Source organism: Pseudorasbora parva, chromosome 8, assembly GCF_024679245.1.
Source record: "Pseudorasbora parva isolate DD20220531a chromosome 8, ASM2467924v1, whole genome shotgun sequence".
NCBI lineage: Eukaryota > Metazoa > Chordata > Actinopteri > Cypriniformes > Gobionidae > Pseudorasbora > Pseudorasbora parva.
The window spans coordinates 11,783,594-11,806,700 of record NC_090179.1 but is presented as its reverse complement, the minus strand read 5'-3'; the positions used below and the strand labels follow the sequence as shown (position 1 = coordinate 11,806,700).

The window sequence follows — 23,107 nt, the reverse complement described above, 5'->3', positions numbered from 1 at the left end:
GCACCTGCTTTTCTCGTGAAGTATGGAATGTACTGCCTGAACGAACTTTGTTCTTGTTCTTGCCACCTCGAGAAAACGAACAAATTTATTTGTTCTTGCAGAGTATGCTCCAAGCTTAACTGTCACGTCAGCGTCTGCACAGTGAATTGGAGCATCAGCATGCGTTGAATTGGGGCGTCAGCATCTGCGAACTCAAACATGAGTAAGTACCAATCTTTTATACCCAAGTATTAGAATGTGATTGGATAGATAGAAGTTGAAGTGACATAACAATTAAGTCTTCCCAGCAGAACTTATGCTGAAGCTTTCATTTATAATGTATGCTTCTCGCAATGTATGAAACACTGCGTCCTGTCTACGTAAGCGCGGAGGGCGCGTACTGGACAGAGCATTGCCAAGGCTGGGTCTGCCTCCTCCAAGGGCAGCGTTTGCAGGTTCACCACCTGGTCTCTGAATGGAGTGGTGGGAACCTTGGGCACATATCCAGGCCGGGGTCTCAGGATCACATAAGAATCAACCGTCCCGAACTCCAGGCACGCTTCGTCAACCGAAAATGCCTGCAGGTCCCCTACCCTCTTGACAGAGGCCAGTGCGGTCAGGAGCGCTGTCTTCATAGACAAGAGCTTAACATCTACTGACCGCAAAGGCTCAATGGGGCCCTCTGCAGAGCACTTAAACTACTGAGAGGTTCCCAAGAGGGAACGAGAGGAGCACGAGGAGGAAGTAGTCTCCTCGCGCCCCTTTAGGAACCTGTTGACCAGGTCGTGCTTACTTACCGGTTTACCCTCCAAGAGGGCATGACAGGCGGCAATAGCAGCCACGTAAACCTTCAGGGTGGAAGGAGACAGCCTTCAATCAAACCCTTCTTGGAGAAATGACAGCACCGACCCGATCTGGCATTTCCAGGGCTCTTCTTGGTGAGAAGAGCACCAACTGACGAAGAGGTTCCACTTCAATGCATAGGCCTGTCTCTGGGACTCGGCCCTAGCGGAAGTGATGGTAGCCACCACCGGAGGTGGTAGGGTACTCAAACCTGCCGCGTCCCATCCAGGAGCCACACATGGAGGTTCCAAAGATCGGGACGCGGGTGCCACAGGGTGCCCCCACTCTGAGAGAGGAGATCCTGTCTCAGAGGAATCGGCCAGGGAGGAGCTGTCGCAAGGAGTACCAGTTCTGGGAACCAGGTCCGGCCGTGCCAATACGGGGCGACCAACATGACCTGCTCCTTGTCCTCCCTGACCATGCACAGAACTCGTGCAAGAAGGCTCACTGGGGGGAACGCATACTTGCGTAGGCCCTGTGGTCAGCTGTACGCCAGTGCATCCGTGCCGAGCGTGCCCTCGGTCAGGGAATAGTACAGGCTGCAGTGGGACAAGTCGTGGGAGGCAAACAGATCTACCCTTGCGTCCCCGAACTGATCCCAGATCAGCTGGACCGACTGGGGATGGAGTCTCCACTCCCCAGGGATTGGCTGACTTCATGAGAGCTCGTCGGCTGCACGGTTCAGGATCCCAACGCTCGCGGGTACAGGTGCAACAGAGGGGGGTGTGGGCCGAGGCATGAGCATCGGAGCTGAACTCAACACCATCACCCTCAGGTCACCCTGGCCACCAGCCAAAGTGACGCCTTGCATAGAGACGTCAGATCGGGATGTGGCAGAGGGGACTCTCACTCCAGCGGCCGAGCTCATTGAGTCTCGACTGCAACACCGAGATGGCCATATTCCCACACTGGGAACACAACTCATCCACAAGCGCCGCCTGAGCGTGTTGAAAGCCCAAACACGTCAGACAGTGCGAGTGCCCATCGGAAGACGCCAGAGACCGGCCACAACCAGAATCACACGGGCGAGACATCCTGAAAAGGACGTGTCACATGTGAGCTCTTTTTTTCCGGTGCTTCATCGTGCCAAAGATCTTTACATCCTGAACTGCTCTTTGGCAAAGCTCAAGTTCAGGATGATCACACTCAAACAGATTGTGGCTCGGACTGGTTTGTGACCATAGATCTGAAAGATGCCTATTTCCATGTCTCCATCCTTCTGCAGCACAGGACGTTCCTGAGGTTCGCTTTTGGGGGAGAAGCGTACCTATATCGGATACTTCCCTTTGGTCTAGCCCTTTCACCCCGCACATTCACAAAGTGTGTGGACTCGGCTTTAGTCCCTTTGCGTATGCAGGGGATTTGGATCCTCAATTACATCGACGATTGGTTGATTCTCACTCAATCAGCTCTTGTGGTGGCTCATTATCGAGATGCTGTGCTCGCTCACATGAGGAGGTTGGGGCTGAGGCTCAACTCCAAGAGGAGCGTGCTTTCGCCAATCCAGAGGATCACATATTTGGTGGTGATTTGGGATTCAGTCTCCATGCGGGCCTGCCCATCAGAGCCTCATATAGGGTCGATTCTCTCATCAAAGGGTTGAAGCTAGACCAGTCACTCACTGTAAAACAGTTCTAAAGACTGTTAGGTCTGATGGCAGCAGCAGCCAACATGATTCCTTGTGGCCTGTTGTACATGAGACCGCTACAGTGGTTGCTTAAGACCAAGGGATATTCCCCGAGGGGAAACCCCTTTCGTGTAATAAAGATCACGCGGCTGTGTATCCGCGCCTTGGTTATATGGAAGGACCCTTGGTTTCTGGCCCAGAGCCCGTCCCTGGGGGCACTGTGTCAGCGTGCATTTCTGACCATGGATGCCTCCCTGACGGGCTTGGGGGCAAACATGAGGACCAGCGTTTATGGCATATAAATTGTCTAGAAATGTTGGCCGTGTTTCAGGCTCTTAAACACTTCCTGCCATATCTCAGGGGCCGCCATGTGCTGGTCCGCACAGACAGCACATCACCTACATCAACCATCCGGGGGGTCTGAGGTCTCATATGTTATACGAACTGACCCGTCAGATCCTCCTGTAGGCCCAGGGGAAACTGGGCTCAGTAAGGCCAGTCTACATCACTGGGCGCCTGAATGTGGAAGCAGACATCCTGTCAAGGCAGGGGCCGAGGCCTGGGGAGTGGAGACTCCACAGGTGGTGGAGCTCCTATGGGAAAAGTTCTGCAGGGCGCAAGTCGATCTGTCGGCACTGTCACCTGTGGTTCTCCCTAGTGCAGCCAGCTCCTTTGGTCAGCTCCTTGGTCAGTCAGCGTCCTTCCTGCTACTTCAGCTTCGTCTGGCTCCTCCTTCCCCTCTGCTCCGCCTTCATCCTCAGTCCCACCGGCTCAGCCTCTGTCCTGCAGTTGTCCGGCTCCACCTCGGACACTCATCGTCATGGCTCCACCTCGGTCTCCTTGGCCTCCAGTCTCGTGTGGGCTCATCAACCCAGCTGCTTCTTTGGGGTCTCCATCAGTGGCTGCTTCCAGTGGGAACTTCCCAGTGGTAAACACGACATCAGAGGGCATTCATGTGCAATTTTTACCTCGGAAACTAGTATTTACTATAATTCCGATAGCACGTTAAGGCAGCATCAGTTCTCAGTTTCTCCTCAGTGTTTGTCCGTTGATGTTCATGTCAAGTGGCGTGTTTGTATGTTCCTGAGTTGTTGCTATTAAAAGTTTCCTGTTACACATTCGCCTTCGCCTTTGTGAGTATGACCTACACACTACGCTTGTAACAGTATGTAAGTTTGTTTAAATTAAATAAACTGCATCATTTGATAACATTAAATAGTAATAGTATTAATAATTATAACACTCATGTTTTCATCTGTATGCAAAAGGTCTAGTAATGTATGTCCTGTGATGGCCAACAAAATGTTGGTAATTTATCCTTTATACATGAAATGAGTAGATGTTATTAATAAAAATTAAAAAAAAAAAAAAAATATATATATATATATATATATATATATATATATATATATATATATATATATATATATATATATATATATATATATATGTTAGTAACATAAACAAAATATTTGATTGTCTTTACCCTTTATTTTACCTTAATATTATTATTTAGTTAAAAGAAATGGGAGTATGTCCTTAAAGCAGATGACATCCACTGGAGGTGTGCCTTGTAGAATAAAGCAGTATAAAGCTAAAGCAGCTCAGATACTCAGAAGACAAGAGAGTCTGTAAACAGTTGGTAAATAGATAGAGTCTCAGAATATAATCCTTCAGTTAATGCTGTATACTACGTATTTGTTTTACAGTGAAATGCCTTTCTTTCTCTTCAACAGGAAAAATGAGTCTTTCAAGTTTGAACATCACTCTGATTTTTACCAGTTATGGACCACCTGGTGCACTTAATTATGGAGTTTTCGTAATCTCACTTGCAGTCTATCTTACAACTGTTTTTGCAAATGTAACACTGATGCTGGTAATCTGCTTGGACACAGCTCTCCATAAACCGATGTACATATTTTTATTCAACCTGGCTATTAATGGACTAATTGGATCATCTGCTGTACTTCCTAAAATAATGGAGAATCTTGTCGATGATATGAAAGATATACTGTATACTGACTGTATTTTACAAGTATTTTTTATTAATGTTTATGCAACATGTGCTTATGCAATACTGACACTTATGGCATATGACAGGTATGTTTCAATTTGCAAGCCTCTACAATATCACAATATCATGACTCCATCTAAAATTAGAATTCTGCTCTTTATTGTGTACTGTGTTCCCATCTGCTCTCTAGCTGTACAAGTGTATCTTACATCGAGGTTGCCTTTGTGCAGGTATACAATAAACAAGTTGTTTTGTGACAATTTGGCCATTGTTAATCTCTCCTGTGCCAAAAATACCTGGGGAGATTTGTATGGCATATGTCTGGTACTTGCTTTTGTTGTTCTACCTCTAATCTGTGTCATTTTATCATATGTGCGTATATTATTTGTCTCTTTGAAGGCATCAGTAAATGCCCGAAAGAAGGCTCTAAAAACATGCACACCACACTTGATTACTTTTATAAATTTTTCATTGGCCTCTCTTTTTTCTGTGATATACAATCGAATTAATTTCAGTCTTTCAAAAGAAGTCAATGTGTTTATGTCAATTCATTTTATCCTGATCCCTCCACTTCTACATCCACTTATTTATGGAATGAAAACAAAGGAGATCAGCAATAGCCTTACAAAAATAATACAAAGAAAAATACATGCACTTGGTTTTAATTTAAAGACTGAACAAAGGTGTAATGAGGCACTTTTTATTTCTAATTAATAAATGGCATAGCCTATATGAACACATTGAATGTCTTGTATTACATTTTGTACATTGTTTCATTGAGTTAGAGGGGAAACCTGAAATTGTGTATGTGTAACTGATGTTACATAACTTTTATACATTGGTCTAACGCAAATAATCCACTTTAAATTGAATCCTTAAATTTCAGAACATAATGTGTTCCCTGCTATTTATGAATTTGAACATTTAATCATTTTTATGCTGCAGCCATTTTATAAAAGGTAAGTTTCATAAAAAAGGACACATTTCAAACAAAAAGTTGAGGAATATACTAAATATACTTTAAATTTTCTAAAATGTATTTAAAAAAACATTTATTTTATGCTAAACATATAACTACAAATGCATTTACATCTACTTAATATAAATACCCTGCAACTATACTTTTAGTATACTAAATTGGTATACTTAAAGTCTGATAAATTGGAACAATTTTGTATTTAATGTACTTTATTTATGTATGTTATACATAAATATTGCTGAGGTACAATTAAAGATATACTTAAGTATATTTGATTGTGCTAAAGTGGAACTCTTCCAAGTAAACTTTAAATATATTGTCTTTGAATTATACAGTGATCATATTATCCTTAGTAATAGTAATATTAAAACATGTTCTAGGCTTAATATTAAGAAATATGCACTGTGCAATAAAGAAGAACTCCAAATAAAGTTTAATTATAATATTTATATCAGTAAGTCTCAAGCAATATGTCAGTACATATATTAATGGGTTTGTAGTAATGTAGGCCTAATCTAAAAACATTTTGTCATAGGTGTTTTCTTTTTCTTTTTTCACTATGGCAGACTCTACATCCATTTTGCAATGAGAATTTTATCCAAATGTTTTTAGCTGAATTGTCCCTAAATGTGACCAACTTTTGATTTGTGGTGATTTTAACATCGATGTTGGCTGTCTGTTTGATGAACTTGTGTCATCTTTTAATGTATTTTAATTAGTGTATCAACCGACACATCTTATTGGACACACTTTGGACCTTATTATTTCTCATGGGCTCTCTATCTCCCTGAAATAACTGAGACTGCTATGTCAGATCACTTCCCAATTATTGTTGAATTTCCAGTCCCATCATCAACAGCCAGCAGGGGCCTATACCATGAAGAAGGTTTAGCTGGCTAGCCAGATATGTTTAAGCTTAGTTTGTGGCAATCCTGGGTTTTAGGTACCATTAAAGTGGTTTGGCTTTTAGCTGTGTTCATCGCCATAGTAACTTACGCTCCACGGCTAACCTGCTCCAGGGCAGGTTATGTTCTGGATAAGAGATCTCAAACTGAAATTGGGCCAATCAGCTGTGAGTAAAGTGACACACCTCGGATGCAGTAAAATCACTCCCCCTGTTTCTGCTCCAAATTAAAGGTCACTACATAGCAAATAGTTTTTAAAGACTAAAACATCTGGCTTTTAAAAATGCTTATTCATAATAATATTAATTTTGAATGATTTAGATATAATTTATGTAATTATTATACCCTTAATCAATTACACATTTATAATTTTAGTAAATTAATAATTAATAGGCACTTTGTTAAAATTAATATTAATAGCCTATATAGTCATACAAATACAATTTAAAAAAATCTATTTAAAAGCTGACTGAGCTTAAACATTCAATTATCTCTCCATATCAACTAAACTATCTTCATAAATTTTACTTGACGCATATATATATATATATATATATATATATATATATATATATATATATATATATATATATATATATATATATATATACAGTCTTGTTCAAAATAATAGCAGTACAATGTGACTAACCAGAATAATCAAGGTTTTTCGTATATTCTTTTATTGCTACGTGGCAAACAAGTTACCAGTAGGTTCAGTAGATTCTCAGAAAACAAATGAGACCCAGCATTCATGATATGCACGCTCTTAAGGCTGTGCAATTGGGCAATTAGTTGAATTAGTTGAAAGGGGTGTGTTCAAAAAAATAGCAGTGTGGCATTCAATCACTGAGGTCATCAATTTTGTGAAGAAACAGGTGTGAATCAGGTGGCCCCTATTTAAGGATGAAGCCAACACTTGTTGAACATGCATTTGAAAGCTGAGGAAAATGGGTCGTTCAAGACATTGTTCAGAAGAACAGCGTACTTTGATTAAAAAGTTGATTAGAGAGGGGAAAACCTATAAAGAGGTGCAAAAAATGATAGGCTGTTCAGCTAAAATGATCTCCAATGCCTTAAAATGGAGAGCAAAACCAGAGAGACGTGGAAGAAAACGGAAGACAACCATCAAAATGGATAGAAGAATAACCAGAATGGCAAAGGCTCAGCAAATGATCACCTCCAGGATGATCAAAGACAGTCTGGAGTTAACTGTAAGTACTGTGACAGTTAGAAGACGTCTGTGTGAAGCTAATCTATTTTCAAGAATCCCCCGCAAAGTCCCTCTGTTAAAAAAAAGGCATGTGCAGAAGAGGTTACAATTTGCCAAAGAACACATCAACTGGCCTAAAGAGAAATGGAGGAACATTTTGTGGACTGATGAAAGTAAAATTGTTCTTTTTGGGTCCAAGGGCCACATGCAGTTTGTGAGACGACCCCAAACTCTGAATTCAAGCCACAGTACACAGTGAAGACAGTGAAGCATGGAGGTGCAAGCATCATGATATGGGCATGTTTCTCCTACTATGGTGTTGGGCCTATTTATCGCATACCAGGGATCATGGATCAGTTTGCATATGTTAAAATACTTGAAGAGGTCATGTTGCCCTATGCTGAAGAGGACATGCCCTTGAAATGGTTGTTTCAACAAGACAATGACCCAAAACACACTAGTAAACGGGCAAAGTCTTGGTTCCAAACCAACAAAATTAATGTTATGGAGTGGCCAGCCCAATCTCCAGACCTTAATCCAATTGAGAACTTGTGGGGTGATATCAAAAATGCTGTTTCTGAAGCAAAACCAAGAAATGTGAATGAATTGTGGAATGTTGTTAAAGAATCATGGAGTGGAATAACAGCTGAGAGGTGCCACAAGTTGGTTGACTCAATGCCACACAGATGTCAAGCAGTTTTAAAAAACTGTGGTCATACAACTAAATATTAGTTTAGTGATTCACAGGATTGCTAAATCTCAGAAAAAAAAATTTTTTGTACCAAATAGTTTTGAGTTTGTACAGTCAAAGGTAGACACTGCTATTTTTTTGAACACACCCCTTTCAACTAATTGCCCAATTGCACAGCCTTAAGAGCGTGCATATCATGAATGCTGGGTCTTGTTTGTTTTCTGACAATCTACTGAACCTACTGGTAACTTGTTTGCCACGTAGCAATAAAAAATATACTAAAAACCTTGATTATTCTGGTTAGTCACATTGTACTGCTATTATTTTGAACAAGACTGTATATATATATATATATATATATATATATATATATATATATATATATATATATATATATATATATATATATATATATATATATATTAGTTGCATAGATAGCTATTTTCTTCTTGCTGTGTAAATTTGTTTAAATTCTTAATATATTTCAATCATGTAATATTCTGCAGAAAAGCAAAATGAATCTTGCTGCTTCTCTCGCGAGAAGTGGATCTCTGTGATCCACAGCGTGTGATTGGCTGTTCACTGCTGATGTCACCTGAACTGCTGATGTCACCTGGGACCAACAAAGCCTGAATAGATTGGTTTGGTTTTGTCAACTCAAAACTAATCATGTAACCCTGAGTTTGTTAATCTACCATCATAGATTAACAGAGCCCCAGGTCTCTTGTTTCACCATGTAATCATTGCATTCTCACCTCCTCAACACCTCAAGAGCTTACTTATGCTTTTGTGGACTCTAAATTTGAGATGCCCTCAGTGAATATGCTCTAACCCTAACTGATGAAAATAAACAGTTGGACTGTCTTACTGTTGGTTGAACCAGAAGTTGACACTATGCTTGATCTATGTTTCGAACATGCCAAAAAGCCAATGCCATAACACTTGCCAACAATTGACTGTGCTGTACTTTTGCTAAACAACTGAACTTGTGCACATTTTTAGGAATGTTGTGGATTTGGCCCCGAGGCATGGCAAAGATTGTCTCGTTCCCTGTTCTCAGGGTACAGAAGTTGGAGTTCCCTGTTCTTCAAAGGGAAATCGCACTGTGTCCTAGGACACTTTGGTGAATGATATAACCACATTGCCATGCTGAGGGGAGCGCATGCCAGTGGTAGTGACAACTGACAGAACCAGCAAAGTCAACTGAAATGCTAGAACCACTCTCCCTCGGGTCACACTGGCCTGTCAGTGACAGCATTCCCTATGGTCGTAACCCAAGCTATAAGCCTCAAGAAGAAACCTTCATACACTTCACATGAAGTGCTACCCAGGCTGCTCAATGGTCTGGAACCAAACACTCCTCCCATTGAGCGCAGCAAAAGCAGAGCGTCGCCACCTGCACACCCCCGCAGAAAGGGTAGGCCAGTGGGAAGCACTCTCAGGCGCAGCCTTCTAGGGGTAGGACTGATCTGAGGACAGTCATTATCTCTAAGAAGGCTGCGTCGAAAAAGTCCTGATGCCTGTGTGGTCAGGACTGTGAGTTCCCTGCTGGTTTGCCGTTTCAGGGCGCTGCACTCGCAGTGCAGAGTACATCAGAGGCCAGCCTCAAGAGGCTGGTACCCTTAGTAGATTTTGCCGCAGAGTGGGAGAATCTGCCAATTATTTCTCTGTGGGTCTTGCAGGTTATAAAAAAGGGGTATGCCATACAGTTCAGATGTCGTCCACCTCATTTCAACTGGGTTCTACCCACGGTGGTGGGCCCCGAGCAGGCTCTGGTAATGACTCACAAAGTACAGACTCTCATACGAGAGAGGCTATAGAAAGGATTCTTCTGCTGGACAGAGAGTCTGGGTTTTACAGCCGGTGCTTCATCGCACTAAAGAAGGATGGGGGGCTGCGCCCTATTTTAGATCTTTGCATCCTGAACTGCTTGTTGGCAAAGCTCCAGTTCAGGATGCTCACACTCAAACAGATTGTGTATCGGACTGGTTTGTGACCATAGATCTGAAAGATGCGTATTTCCATGTCTCCATCCTTCCGCAGCAAAGGAAGTTCCTGAGGTTTGCTTCCGGGGGGGGGGGGGGGGGGGGGGGGCTCAACTCCAAGAGGAGCGTGCGTGCTTTCGCCATTCCAGAGGATCACATATTTGGGGATGATTTGGGATTCAGTCTCCATGTGGGCCTGCCTATCAGAGCCTCGTATTGGGTCGATTCTCTCATCAGTCAAAGGGCTGAAGCTAGACCAGTCACTCACTGTAAAAAAGTTCCAAAGACTGTTAGGTCTGATGGCAGCAGCAGCCAACATGATTCCTTGTGGCCTGTTGCACATGAGACCGCTACAGTGGTTGCTCAAGACCAAGGGATATTCCCCAAGGGAAAACCCCTTTCGTGTAATCAAGATCACGCGGCGGATCACTACAGAGGCGGTTGTTGGTGGTGATCCTCAGCTCTCCATCAAAGTGGCTCTTCATAAAATGAATCCACCTCTTCTTGATATGATAGTTTTTTATGATATTTAAATAAATACACTATTCTGTTTTGTAAGTTACTACATCCAGGTAACGCATTTCCGTCACGAAGGCATAGCTAGCTAGCAAACTGTAGGCTATAGTAACTAATAGTACTTGCGATTGAGCGGCAAACTGATTCGAATGTGCTCTGGTCATAGAGCCTCAGTGGCTCCAGTGCGTCATTGACAGTAGGGGCGGGGCCAGGATAAGAGGCTCCAGTGCATCATCAAGCCACCTTTTTAGCCCCGCCTAGAAAATTCGGAGCACAGCAATGGTGAAAAACAGTCTAACTCCATAATTTAGTACTTCACAGTTCACAGTCTTTGCAATGTGTTTTAGCAATACATTTCTAACATTTATAATGTGTTTAGAATTTTTTTATAGAATTGCGTTTACAGGGACTTTAAGGAACTACGTGACATCTTCGAGGTGCCGTTAATAGTTAATAGGTATTCAGAAGTGTCTCCCACAAATCCTGTCTCTCTTCGGTAACCCCTGTCTCTCCAGTGTTCCAAGGTTCTCCTGTGCCCTCAGAATTCCTCAGAATTACCTCGGAAACTAGTATTTACTATAATTCCGATTCCTATAGAATACTATAATTCCCCTCAGTGTTTGTCCGTTGATGTTCATGTCAAGTGGTGTGTTTGTATGTTCCTGAGTTGTTGCTATTAAAAGTTTCCTGTTCCAAGTTCGCCTTCGCCTTTGTGAGTATGACCTACACACTACATTTGTAACAGTATGTAAGTTTATTTAAATGAAATAAACTGCATCATTTGATAACATTAAATAGTAATAGTATTAATAATTATAACGCTCATGTTTTCATCTGTATGCAAAAGGTCTAGTAATGTATGTCCTGTGATGGCCAACAAAATGTTGGTAATTTATCCTTTATACATGAAATTAGTAGATGTTATTAATAAAAATTTAAAAAAAAAAAAAATATATATATATATATGTGTGTGTAACATAAACAAAATATTTGATTGTCTTTACCCTTTATTTTACCTTAATATTATTATTTAGTTAAAAAAATGGGAGTATGTCCTTAAAGCAGATGACATCCACTGGAGGTGGGCCTTGTAGAATAAAGCAGTATAAAGCTAAAGCATCTCAGATACTCAGAAGACAAGAGAGTCAGTAAACAGTTGGTAAATAGATAGAGTCTCAGAATATAATCCTTCAGTTAATGCTGTATACTACGTATTTGGTCTACAGTGAAATGCCTTTTTTTCTCTTCAACAGGAAAAATGAGTCTTCCAAGTTTGAACATCACTCTGATTTTTACCAGTTATGGACCACCTGGTGCACTTAATTATGGAGTTTTCGTAATCTCACTTGGAGTCTATCTTACAACTGTTTTTGCAAATGTAACACTGATGCTGGTAATCTGCTTGGACACAGCTCTCCATAAACCGATGTACATATTTTTATTCAACCTGGCTATTAATGGACTAATCGGATCATCTGCTGTACTTCCTAAAATAATGGAGAATCTTGTCGATGATATGAAAGATATACTGTATACTGACTGTATTTTGCAAGTATTTTTTATTAATGTTTATGCAATATGTGCTTATGCAATACTGACACTTATGGCATATGACAGGTATGTTTCAATTTGCAAGCCTCTACAATATCACAATATCATGACTCCATCTAAAATTAGAATTCTGCTCTTTATTGTGTACTGTGTTCCCATCTGCTCTCTAGCTGTACAAGTGTATCTTACATCGAGGTTGCCTTTGTGCAGGTATACAATAAACAAGTTGTTTTGTGACAATTTGGCCATTGTTAATCTCTCCTGTGCCAAAAATACCTGGGGAGATTTGTATAGCATATGTCTGGTACTTGCTTTTGTTGTTCTACCTCTAATCTGTGTCATTTTATCATATGTGCAGATATTATTTGTCTCTTTAAAGGCATCAGTAAATGCACGAAAGAAGGCTCTAAAAACATGCACACCACACTTGATTACTTTTATAAATTTTTCATTGGCCTCTCTTTTTTCTGCGATATACAATCGAATTAACTTCAGTCTTTCAAAAGAAGTCAATGTGTTTATGTCAATTCATTTTATTCTGATCCCTCCACGTCTACATCCACTTATTTATGGAATGAAAACAAAGGAGATCAGCAATAGCCTTAAAAAAATAATACAAAGAAAAATACTTGCACTTGGTTTTAATTTAAAGACTGAACAAAGGTGTAATGAGGCACTTTTTATTTCTAATAAATAAATGGCATAGCCTATATGAACACATTTGAATGTCTTGTATTACATTGTGTACATTGTTTCATGGAGTTAGAGTTATAACCTGAAACTGTGTATGTGTAACTGATATTACATAAATCTTAAGCAATAGTCTAAGTCTAACACTAATAAACCACTTTAAATTTAAATCTTAATTTGCTGCTAATTTCGATGTTGCAGCCATTTTATAAAAGCAACTGCATGTGTGTGTGTTTCTGTATGTATATATATATATATATATATATATATATATATATATATATATATATATATATATATATATATATATATATATATATATATATGGTACAAATATACTTTTTTTGTAGTTTTATTAAAAATGTCAAAAAGAAATTATTTTTCATTTTTATTGAAGAGAAGGCACTTATATTTACACAGATGAAAAAAAGAATGTTTAACAATTCTTTACAGTTTTACTCTAACCGCTGATACTTTACTAAAAAGAAATATATATCAAGTTAATTTTATGAAGTATCTTAAGTAATTTACAAGCATACTTTCAACTTTATGTAGAAAGTTTCAATGTACTTGTAGCTGTACCATTTTAATGGTGCTTGGGACTAAATTGGCCCACTTTAGAATATAAAAAGTATAGGTTTAAGTGTACTATAAGGGTAACAGTTTTTTCATTAACAAACTTTTCATTAACACTTGAATGTGGGTAAGTTTCATAAAAAATAAAATAAAATAAAAAACGCCTTGGTTACGACTGAAACCTTTGTTTCCTGAATAGGGAACGAGACACTGTGTCACCGCTTTGGGAAAACCTCTGTGAGATTTCATTTTGAAGCATATATGTAATCAATCCAGTAAAGAGATGGAACATCATAGGCGGGTGATGCCATAGACCTGGAAACTACACTGATAAATACAACTTGTATGATTTACTTGATAAAATCATTGTAACAATTTGCACTCAATATTCCTTAGTAAATTTACTGCTGTGATACCAAGTACAACTTACTTGGCAGTATCAAGTAAAACGTACTTAACTATAAATGTAACATTTGCAAAGTCATTAAGTAAATGTTACTTAATTATATATAACTTAGCAGGTTGTATTTATTAAAAGTAGTTAAGTCAATGTAATTTTAAAAGGAACATCACTGTTGTGAAAATTTCAAGTACATTTTATAAATTTGTAATATTTATTAGATAATTTATTAATAATTATTTAGATTTTATAATGTCTGTCCATTTTACATTTTGAATAACTTAGTGTAATTCATTACCAAATAAATGTAATAATTTTCTCTGCATCAAATACTTTTATCACAAATCAGAAATAAATACAATAAAGTTGAACAGTTTATTGTGTCAACATTCACAATGAACCACTAAATCAGTAATCTTTACATCAACTGATTAGTAGTTTAGGTACATTCAGTATAATTTACAATAACTGTAGTGCATTATAAATAAAATCTATTATTATTATTATTATTATTATTACCTTGTATGGTTCAACTAAACCTCAGCAGCCAACAGTGGCATAACTAACATTAATGATGAGCACATGCATAGTCCAGCTGAAACAGAATGGACACATCGCTGTGACTGTCCTCCTGCATACAGTTTATAATAAAGAAAGAAAGAACAAGGTAACACTTTACAATAACAGGACATGAATAATCATGTATTAATACATGAATTAATAGTAATTTCAACATGAACTCATGATTAGTTAAGATATGAACTAATCATAAACAAATGAGGAGCTATCCTGAATTAAGACATGTGTCATAAGGATTCATGGATGAATAACAGCAGCATTAATACATGTTAGTACATGTTTGGTAATTAATGCATTAAGGCGAGACACTACAGGTGAATAGGGAAGATATCACTATAAAACTTTTCCAGTTTGTTACTGTAGTCTTTAAGCTTTCCAACGATGTGTAACACGTGGAAATCTGATATTTGGAGAAGTTGTGGCCATCTGAATGTAGGCCTTTAGAAAAGTGTAAGCGAGAGAAAACAGCCTCTAAAGTTTTGCAGTTCTCACCTGTTCTCACCTGCTGGGAGTGACAATAGGGCTCATTTACATCTCATTTAGATAAGGCATACCACCTGTAAAGATGCATGGTTGCTAGTAACGACAGACGCAACGGGAAAAATCGGACCGCATACTACTAATAATAAAGATGCTAACATTACCATCTAAAAGCCCATTATAGTAATGTTTTTTTTTTTGGGAAGTGATACGATGCATACGATTTCAATTAAAATTAAGAACAATAGGTTGGTATGGGAAGGTCTAAACATGAGATAACGTGTGTGTGTTCTTAGAATGAACACAAAACGACAAACTTTGGTGTTTCTGGAACACTCCTTAAGAAACAGAAAAAAGTATTCTTGCAAATCTTGTTGCCTCCAATGAAATAAGTCGTTCGGGCACACTTTCTGTTTGCCGGGGTCTTCTTAGTGGATGTACTGTGCGTCTGTTCGAAGGGGATAAAGACAGAGAAATAGGTGTAGTTCCTAACCATGGCTGTAGTGTAGAGGTAAGGCGCATGTCATTAAGTTTCGACGCATATCGGTTAGATGCTTTATTTCCACTAACATTTTGTCAATTCTTTTTGAAAATAAATGCCTTTCTGATCTGATATGTGATGGGAAAAGGGAGTAGAGAGAGTGTGGCACAAGGCAGATTCGATCCTCTGATCGAGTTGCGTCAAAACTTGATGACATGCACCTTACCACTACACTATAGCCACATTTAAAGATTTGAGCCATTTCTGTCTTTATCCCTGTCAAATGTTACTATCGATATAGCCTCTGATTTCTTACAGTCTAACTTGTCTGATGCCAGTCTGATACATTCTTCCTCTTCTTCATCTTCGCTCAGTCTTATTATGCCGCTTTCATCGACGCTTGGATCATCTCTACAGCCGGCCAGAGCGCTGCATAAATAATTAGCCACGCGTACCTTGGAGGACGGGGCAATAACAAAGGCCAGTATGAAAATATACACAGACAAAACAAGGCGATTTCAACCTCAAAATATACGCTTTTAAATATACAATTAATGCCACCTCAAACACGGAGAGGCTTCTTTGTGATTTCAACTAACAGATTCTGCAAAAATGCGAAAATCACATAATTAAAAAAAAAGAAAAAAAACGCTTCTTTCTCATTTTTCTCAATAGTAGAGCTACCGACTTGTGTCCATGGTTTCAGGTCACATATACACTAATTTGCATATATTTCCAAAAGCAAAATCTGGAAATTGGAAAGGACCAGGTTCAAAATTCTTGATTGTATTTGTTGACATATTTGATGAGAGGGCTTTTACAGAGGGGATTCTGGATATCTTATTTTGTGCTTTAGTTAATTATAGAATACTGACAATAGCCTTGAAAAATCAATTTTCGCCATATTTTTTGGCGTAAAAAAACCTATAACTCAAGATAGGAATTATATATCAACATATCCCTCAGTAAAAGCCTTCAGAATATAGTTAAGTATAAGACTGGAAAAGTTTGTAGATGTTACTAAAGCGGAAATATCTAACTCCGAGTGTGAGAGAAAACTCATTTTGAGAAAACCGCCTTTAAAGTTTTGTATTGTATAATTGCATACATTTCCCCCACCCTAAAAACAAAATATATATTCACTTCATTTATATCAGCAGTGTATAACATTTAAAACACATGTGAATGAATAAATTATCAACAGAAAAAAACTTATGCTGAAGAGAACTACCTTAACAAACACACATAACATTCACAAAAACAGCAAAAAAACTGTCCCTGTTATAACTATTTGAATCTAATTCTGACAGGGTTTCATCATCTAATCTGTAGTTGTTTACTTTCTTTTTATCCTCTTTGTCCTTTCTGTGCTTATGTTTATAAGCTTTTTTTCAGCATTGACTGCATTTTCTCTCAGGCGGAGAATACACAAGGAAGCGGCGGCATGTATGACATAGTGTGAAATTCACATCGGCCAATTAGATGTGATTTTCGGCTGCAAACTTTTGCGGTTGGTTAGTTCTACAAAGGAAATGCCCATATTTGGATTAGATAGTCTCATACACTAGCCTGACAAGCCAGACCCACATCAAGATGTTTGGTCTGGAAACTCACCATAGACAGCTCAATCCGAGGGGCGGGATAAACGGTTGTCTTTCAAACTCCCTCTGCACGCGATAGGATAGTGCTACACCAACCGGAGCAATGACGGTGAAGGGGAGCTCGCTGACTGATTAAACATTCACCGTATCCGGTCGGCTAAACTCCGAACACATCTTCCCTTTTTAAGAATGACTTCAGTGCCGCTCTTTGTTCTTTTCTCAGAGGAAAGCTTAACTCCAAGTCTTGGGCAGAGCTGATTCCAAAGACCGCCGCCGTTCGCCAGTTTCTGTGTTACTAGAAGCACGCAAACGCAACTCGGCCGTCATCATTATGGCCCCGCCCGCCGACTCTATACACGATGTGATTGGGCCGTCCAGATTCTGAGGAATACAGCTCAGATAGGAATTGAGAGTTGCTAGACCACACTTACGGGCAAATTAAATTTGCTGCCACTAGGGTGCGTCTAGATTTCTAGGCTACTCATACACAGCAGTGAGAGCTTTACAATGATACCAGGCATGACATGTTTCTGTGAATGGAGATGGCACAGGAGCTCGTGTTAGAATAACTTTTGATGATTTCGGGTAGAACTCTAAAGGCTCAAGTTGACAAAATATAGTTAATTAACCACATTAATGTTTAATGTCGACATATTTTTTTTATTTTGATATGAAAGCTTATATGTTAAGGGAGCAAACTGGTCCAAAATCTCAAAATTGACCACTGCATGAAAAAAAAGATGTTTTCACCTGCCGTGTGTCGCCTTAATTAACAAGTATGGGTAAACCCAATCAAACAGGTTCCTTAAAATCAACAGAACATATAGTCATAAAATCAAATCATACTCCTCGCGGGCATGCGAGGAGTATAGCAGGGTGATACAGAGTCTTGTTCCCTGTTCAGGGAACTAAGGTTACAGTTGTGATCGAGACGTTTCTATTCAAGGGAACTCGTGCCGCATCACCACTTTGGGAATGAGAATACTCACGAAGAACCTGACAAAAGTGTGAGGCAAGGACCATCTTGCCGCATTACAAACATTTTGCAGGGAGGCCCCTGCCAAAAGAGACTGAGAGGCAGCCATATTTCTGGTGGAGTGGGCCAAAGCCAAAGGAGAAAACTGAGTGTGGTAAGCTGCTATGGCCGCCACATAAACCTTTAATGTGGAGGGAGCTAACCCAGCAGAGAACCTTTTCTGCAGGAATTCCAGCACCTCACTTGCAGTTAACTGGATCCCATTTCAGAGCGTACAGTTTAAAGCTCTAGAGTGTTGAATGGTCTCAACAACCTTGGTTGAGAGACCAGAACTTATGAGCTGGGCCCCCTCAGAGGCCAAGCCCACAGTTTTCACAGCTCTGGGCAAAGGTGCAGGAAGGCATTGCTTGCCTGAGAGAGAAGGTCCCTCTAGGGAGAGCCGTGGAGGAGAGACAAAATGTCCGGGAACCAAACCGACGCACTCGCTCTAGAACTGCCGGAAGCAGAGCGATCGGGGAAAATGAGTACAGGGGCAGCCTTGGCCACTCCTGTACCATAGCGTCCAGTCCCAGAGGAGCTGGAGGCGTTAAGGAGAACCACAGATTGCAATGTGTGTTTTCTTCCAAAGGAGCTTCACCACCTCGGTGTGGAGTCTTCACTCCCTGGGGCTCGGCCCCTGCCTCGACAGGATGTCTGCTTCCACATTCAGGTGCCCTGGAATGTAAAATGCCTTGACGGGGAGCAGTTTTCCCAGGATCAGCATTTCTAGGCAATTTATGTGTCATGAACGACAATCCTGTCACAAGCCCTGGGCAGATTAACCACTCATGATCACCCCCTAACCCGTAAGGGGAGACATCCGGGGTCAGAGATACTTGCAGTAGAGAAGAACCAGGGATCCTTCCACATGACCAAGGTGTGGAGACCCCGCTGTGTTACCTTGATCCCACGAAAAGGTTTTCCCCTTTGGGAAACCCCATGTTGGCGTGACATAGGGAGCATGCAAACACACAGGGATATGTATCATATACATTTCTGTAATAGTTTATTTATGGTCAAAATAAAGGAATTGACTGTTGTCTGTGTGTATTGGTTTGAGTCCCCACTTTCCAAGCCGCTTTCTGTCTGAGTGGAAAGGGGAGGAGGACATGTGTTGATAGGGGGAGAGATTGTGTCCCCCTTTGAAGTCTCATAGGGGTTTGGCTGTTGTACTTCAGCCAAGCCACAAAACTGTCGAAGGTGCAATCTCCCTCAGACTCATCGGCATCAAGGCCCTAATTTACATGCGGCTAAAAGCTTTCCACTATAAACATCAGAATCGACTCAGCTTTGATCCTGAAGAGAGAGACTCCTGACGTAACAGTCCTCATGTTTGCCATGCGTCTTTGTCTAGTATTGTTTGTTTAAAGTGATGTGTGGTGAGTTTTGTGTGAAGTCCAGGATTATGTTCATGTTGATTTCATGTTTCAAATTTAGTTCAAGTCAAGTTTGGATTTATGTAAGGTTTTATGTCAATAAACTGCCCTTGGGTTCTGCAACTTGCCTGCAGTGAACTAATGTTAGGTTGCCGATCTGCACTCGTTTCTTTGTTAGATTGATAAAATACGTCCAAAATAAATGTTATTTTATTTTTTTATTAAATTCAGAGAAGCAAGATAAGAAGCATTACAAAAGCACTATTATACTAATGAAAACCTTTGTTAACAAAAACCTTTGTTAAATATCTCAGTTGACATATTTAACATAATGACATTCTATTCTATTACATATTATGTAATTGTCAATCATTATCATAGTTTCTTAATGATCTTTTCTTATAAGATAATGTTATACAAAAATACCAACAACAAAAAAACATTGTAGACATGCAAATGTTTTTCAAAAAAGAAAGCACATGACTTGTGTATTTTTATTCCTTATAAGTGACAATGAACAATAGTCTTACACACTATTGTGATACAGGTTTTATGTGGTCCCAGGGGTAAATGTATTTTTTAAGTGCCTTTTTTATTTTAGAAAGTTTCATACCATACATAATAGGATTGATGAGTGGTGCACACATCAGAAAATAAATGGAAAGAATCACACGCAGTACGGGAGGCATAGGAACCTTATCAAATCTGCTTTGGATTATTTCAAATGAACAGCCAACGGAAAAATTCAGTAGTGAGACAAGGTGGGGAGTACATGTGCTTAAAGCCTTTTTAGTCTTTTCTCTAGTGAAAAGGCAGACAATTAAAATTTTCGTATATGAGAACAAAATTAATGCCAGAGGAGCAACAATGGTCACGGTGGTACCAATGATGCCAGATATGTTGTTTGCTGTGGTGTCCAAGCATGCCAGTTTCACAAGCATGTAGTTGTCACACCATACTTTGTCCAGTACATTTCCACACAACTTTAGCTGTACATTCACTGATAAAGTAATAGAGAATTTAATAATTGATATTGACCACCCCAGAGCAATCAATGTAACCGTCCTGGCAGGAGACATGATTCTTTGATATTGGAGCGGGTAACAGATGGCTACATACCTGTCATAAGACATGATTGCTAAATTACAGAATTCTACTGATCCATAAGTGTACAAAACAAATATTTGAGCATGACAAAGTTTGAGAGAAACTTCTGGGATCTTTGTCCATAGCATATTACTTAAAATGGATGGGAATAAAGCAATGCTGCCATACAGTTCATTTACAGACAAACTGCATAAAAAAACATACATAGGTTCATGCAAGGACTTATCCTTGCATATTATTCCAATAATTAATTGATTTGCTATTATGATTGCAACAAACAACAAGATTAAAACAATGAAACATAAATACTTAATATTTCCAATATCAATGTAACCAGCCAATATAATGGTTGTGAAATGAGATAAATTACCCATGGATGACAGATTAAATTTTTAACAGTTCGGTCAGATAATCAGAATATACTGTAGATATTGATGACATTTGATTTACAAATTAGCACCTGTAAATAAAGATAAATTACAATAATTAATGAAATAGCATGTGTATGAGCTGCACAGACAATGGATGATAATCACTGATAATGAGAAGATGTGAAAATAGCAGATTTTCAAAATGTTATTTTAACATTTTAAAACCATGTCAAGTAAACCTACATTTAGATTATGGCCAGAACAAAAACCTGTAGCTAGTCAAAACCTGTCATCAAAATGATCACCTAGCAAAAAAATAAAATATCTTTTTTTGGAAATGGACATAAAAGAAACAGATTTGATTTATGTTGTGCTGGTGAAGCATTTATAATACTAGACAAACACACAAGAGAATATTGACGTGGATGTTCACGTGATTCATTAGACTTTGGGATGGGATGATTTTAGACTTGAAATGATTAATACACAATTATCCATGATCTTTTTACTATCCACAAACAAATCCCTTTCAACTTGTATGAGCAAAACACAGAATGCATGAATGTGCTGCAGTTTGTATAAATAGAGATATTTTTTTGAATACAAATGTTTTATTATCCATTAGTGTATAATAATTTGCGCATGCAACAAAGAAGATATGCATTTGTGGATCATGTGGCACGCATGCATTAATTGGCAATTAAGAGTTAATCTCATTTGATTCATTTGGATTTTGAGACTTTTATTTCATGTTTTCCAGCATTTCACATCCCACAACATACCATTGAATACGCCAGGTGCTGATTATTAATGTATGCACAAATATCAAATGTGCATTTCTACATTTAAATTAATACTTTACCACTTGTGTGTTCAAAATCCAGATATACATGAATGTGCAGAATTTGTACAAATAGAGACAAAACTGAGAATACAAAAATTCGATTTTGTATTAATGTTGGTCAGAATATGTGTGTGCAAAGAGTAAGATGTGCATTTGTGGATCCAGTGACTCTGTAACGTTTTCTCTCTTCTTTGTTTTGGGTTTTTTTATTTGCTGGGGTGCCAGACAGGGTTTCTGTCATTAATTTAAATTTAAAGAAAAGAAAAAAAACGTCCGAAGGTCCTGTATAGTCTGTTTTATCAATGGTCTTACACAAAACCTTTATAAATGAGATATGGAATTGACATTAGCGATTCATGTAATAAAACCCGTAATAAACACTCTTTGGAAAAACTAATCATAAACTGTAAAAAAATATGGACGTAGTGTCCGTGACATCACCCATAGGATTCCGATAAGCCGTTCTGAAGCTTAAAGTAGGGTCAAGTTGGGCGTTGCCATCTTGTGATCGAGTCATCGCGTGTCACTCTCAGATAACAGAAAATGGGCAAAAGGGCGGGATGTGCGCGGAGCTGAGGTGACGCAATGACTATAGATGGCAGATAAATGGCTATCCACTTGTAACCACGACCTAAATTATGCAGAACTTTAAGGCTTTTTATAACGTAAACGAATAAGTTATAAAAAAATTCACCCCCCTCACAGTTGTCATGAAGATCAAAATTAGCCTTATAAGCCAAAATCACAATTTTTACCAGGCTGTAAACAAGTTTTTTTTTCTGCTTTAAAGTTGAGAATTTTAACATGAGGCCCAATGAGATTCTGCTCCCTTCTGGAGCATCTCCCTAGTGGCCAGTGGAGGAATTGCAGTTTACATTACTTCCGTATTGGCTTCAAGAGAGATCGCCGGAGGTTGCCGCTTGATATATATATATAACCATGTGCAATTATCAAAGATCCCAACATTGATATAAGTAGAGAGCCCCCCCAAAAAAAAGAAAAGAAAAAAAGAAAAATACCAGTTCCTATCAGCCACAAAATGGGCTAAATAAAAACTAATAAACAAAACTGGTTCAGTCCAAAAGGCAAAAAAAAAAACAATCCAAATTACAAACGATAAATAATCAGCAACAAACATAGTTAAAGTGGTAAAGTAATAAGAGGAAATAAATTATTTATTCCCTTTAAAAAAACGGTCAAGTCAAAGTCAAACAGTCATCCACAGCAGGCTGGATTGTACTCACGACTCTTGTTCACGGTCTTGTACACCTTTCCTTAGGCACTGAT

General features: G+C 39.0%; 3 protein-coding genes across 3 annotated transcripts; 2 read left to right on the top strand and 1 right to left on the bottom strand.

Moving 5' to 3' along the window:
• The first annotated feature begins 4,190 nt into the window (after positions 1–4,190).
• On the top strand, positions 4,191–5,177 carry LOC137085018 (olfactory receptor 52K2-like). Its single transcript, XM_067451572.1, has one exon. The coding sequence runs from the start codon at positions 4,191–4,193 to the stop codon at positions 5,175–5,177; it is 987 nt and encodes a 328-aa protein (XP_067307673.1).
• A 6,830-nt stretch (positions 5,178–12,007) lies between these two features.
• Positions 12,008–12,997, top strand: LOC137085017 (olfactory receptor 52K1-like). Its single transcript, XM_067451571.1, has one exon. It carries the CDS (start codon positions 12,008–12,010, stop codon positions 12,995–12,997), a length of 990 nt encoding a protein of 329 aa, XP_067307672.1.
• Positions 12,998–18,048: 5,051 nt separating this feature from the next.
• LOC137084469 (olfactory receptor 4B13-like) lies at positions 18,049–20,979 on the bottom strand. The gene is made up of 3 exons (XM_067450739.1): positions 20,091–20,979; positions 18,638–18,906; positions 18,049–18,336 (listed from the first exon to the last, which is right to left on the bottom strand). The coding sequence occupies exons 1-3, from the start codon at positions 20,977–20,979 to the stop codon at positions 18,049–18,051; spliced, it is 1,446 nt and encodes a 481-aa protein (XP_067306840.1).
• Between the last annotated feature and the right edge of the window lie 2,128 nt (positions 20,980–23,107).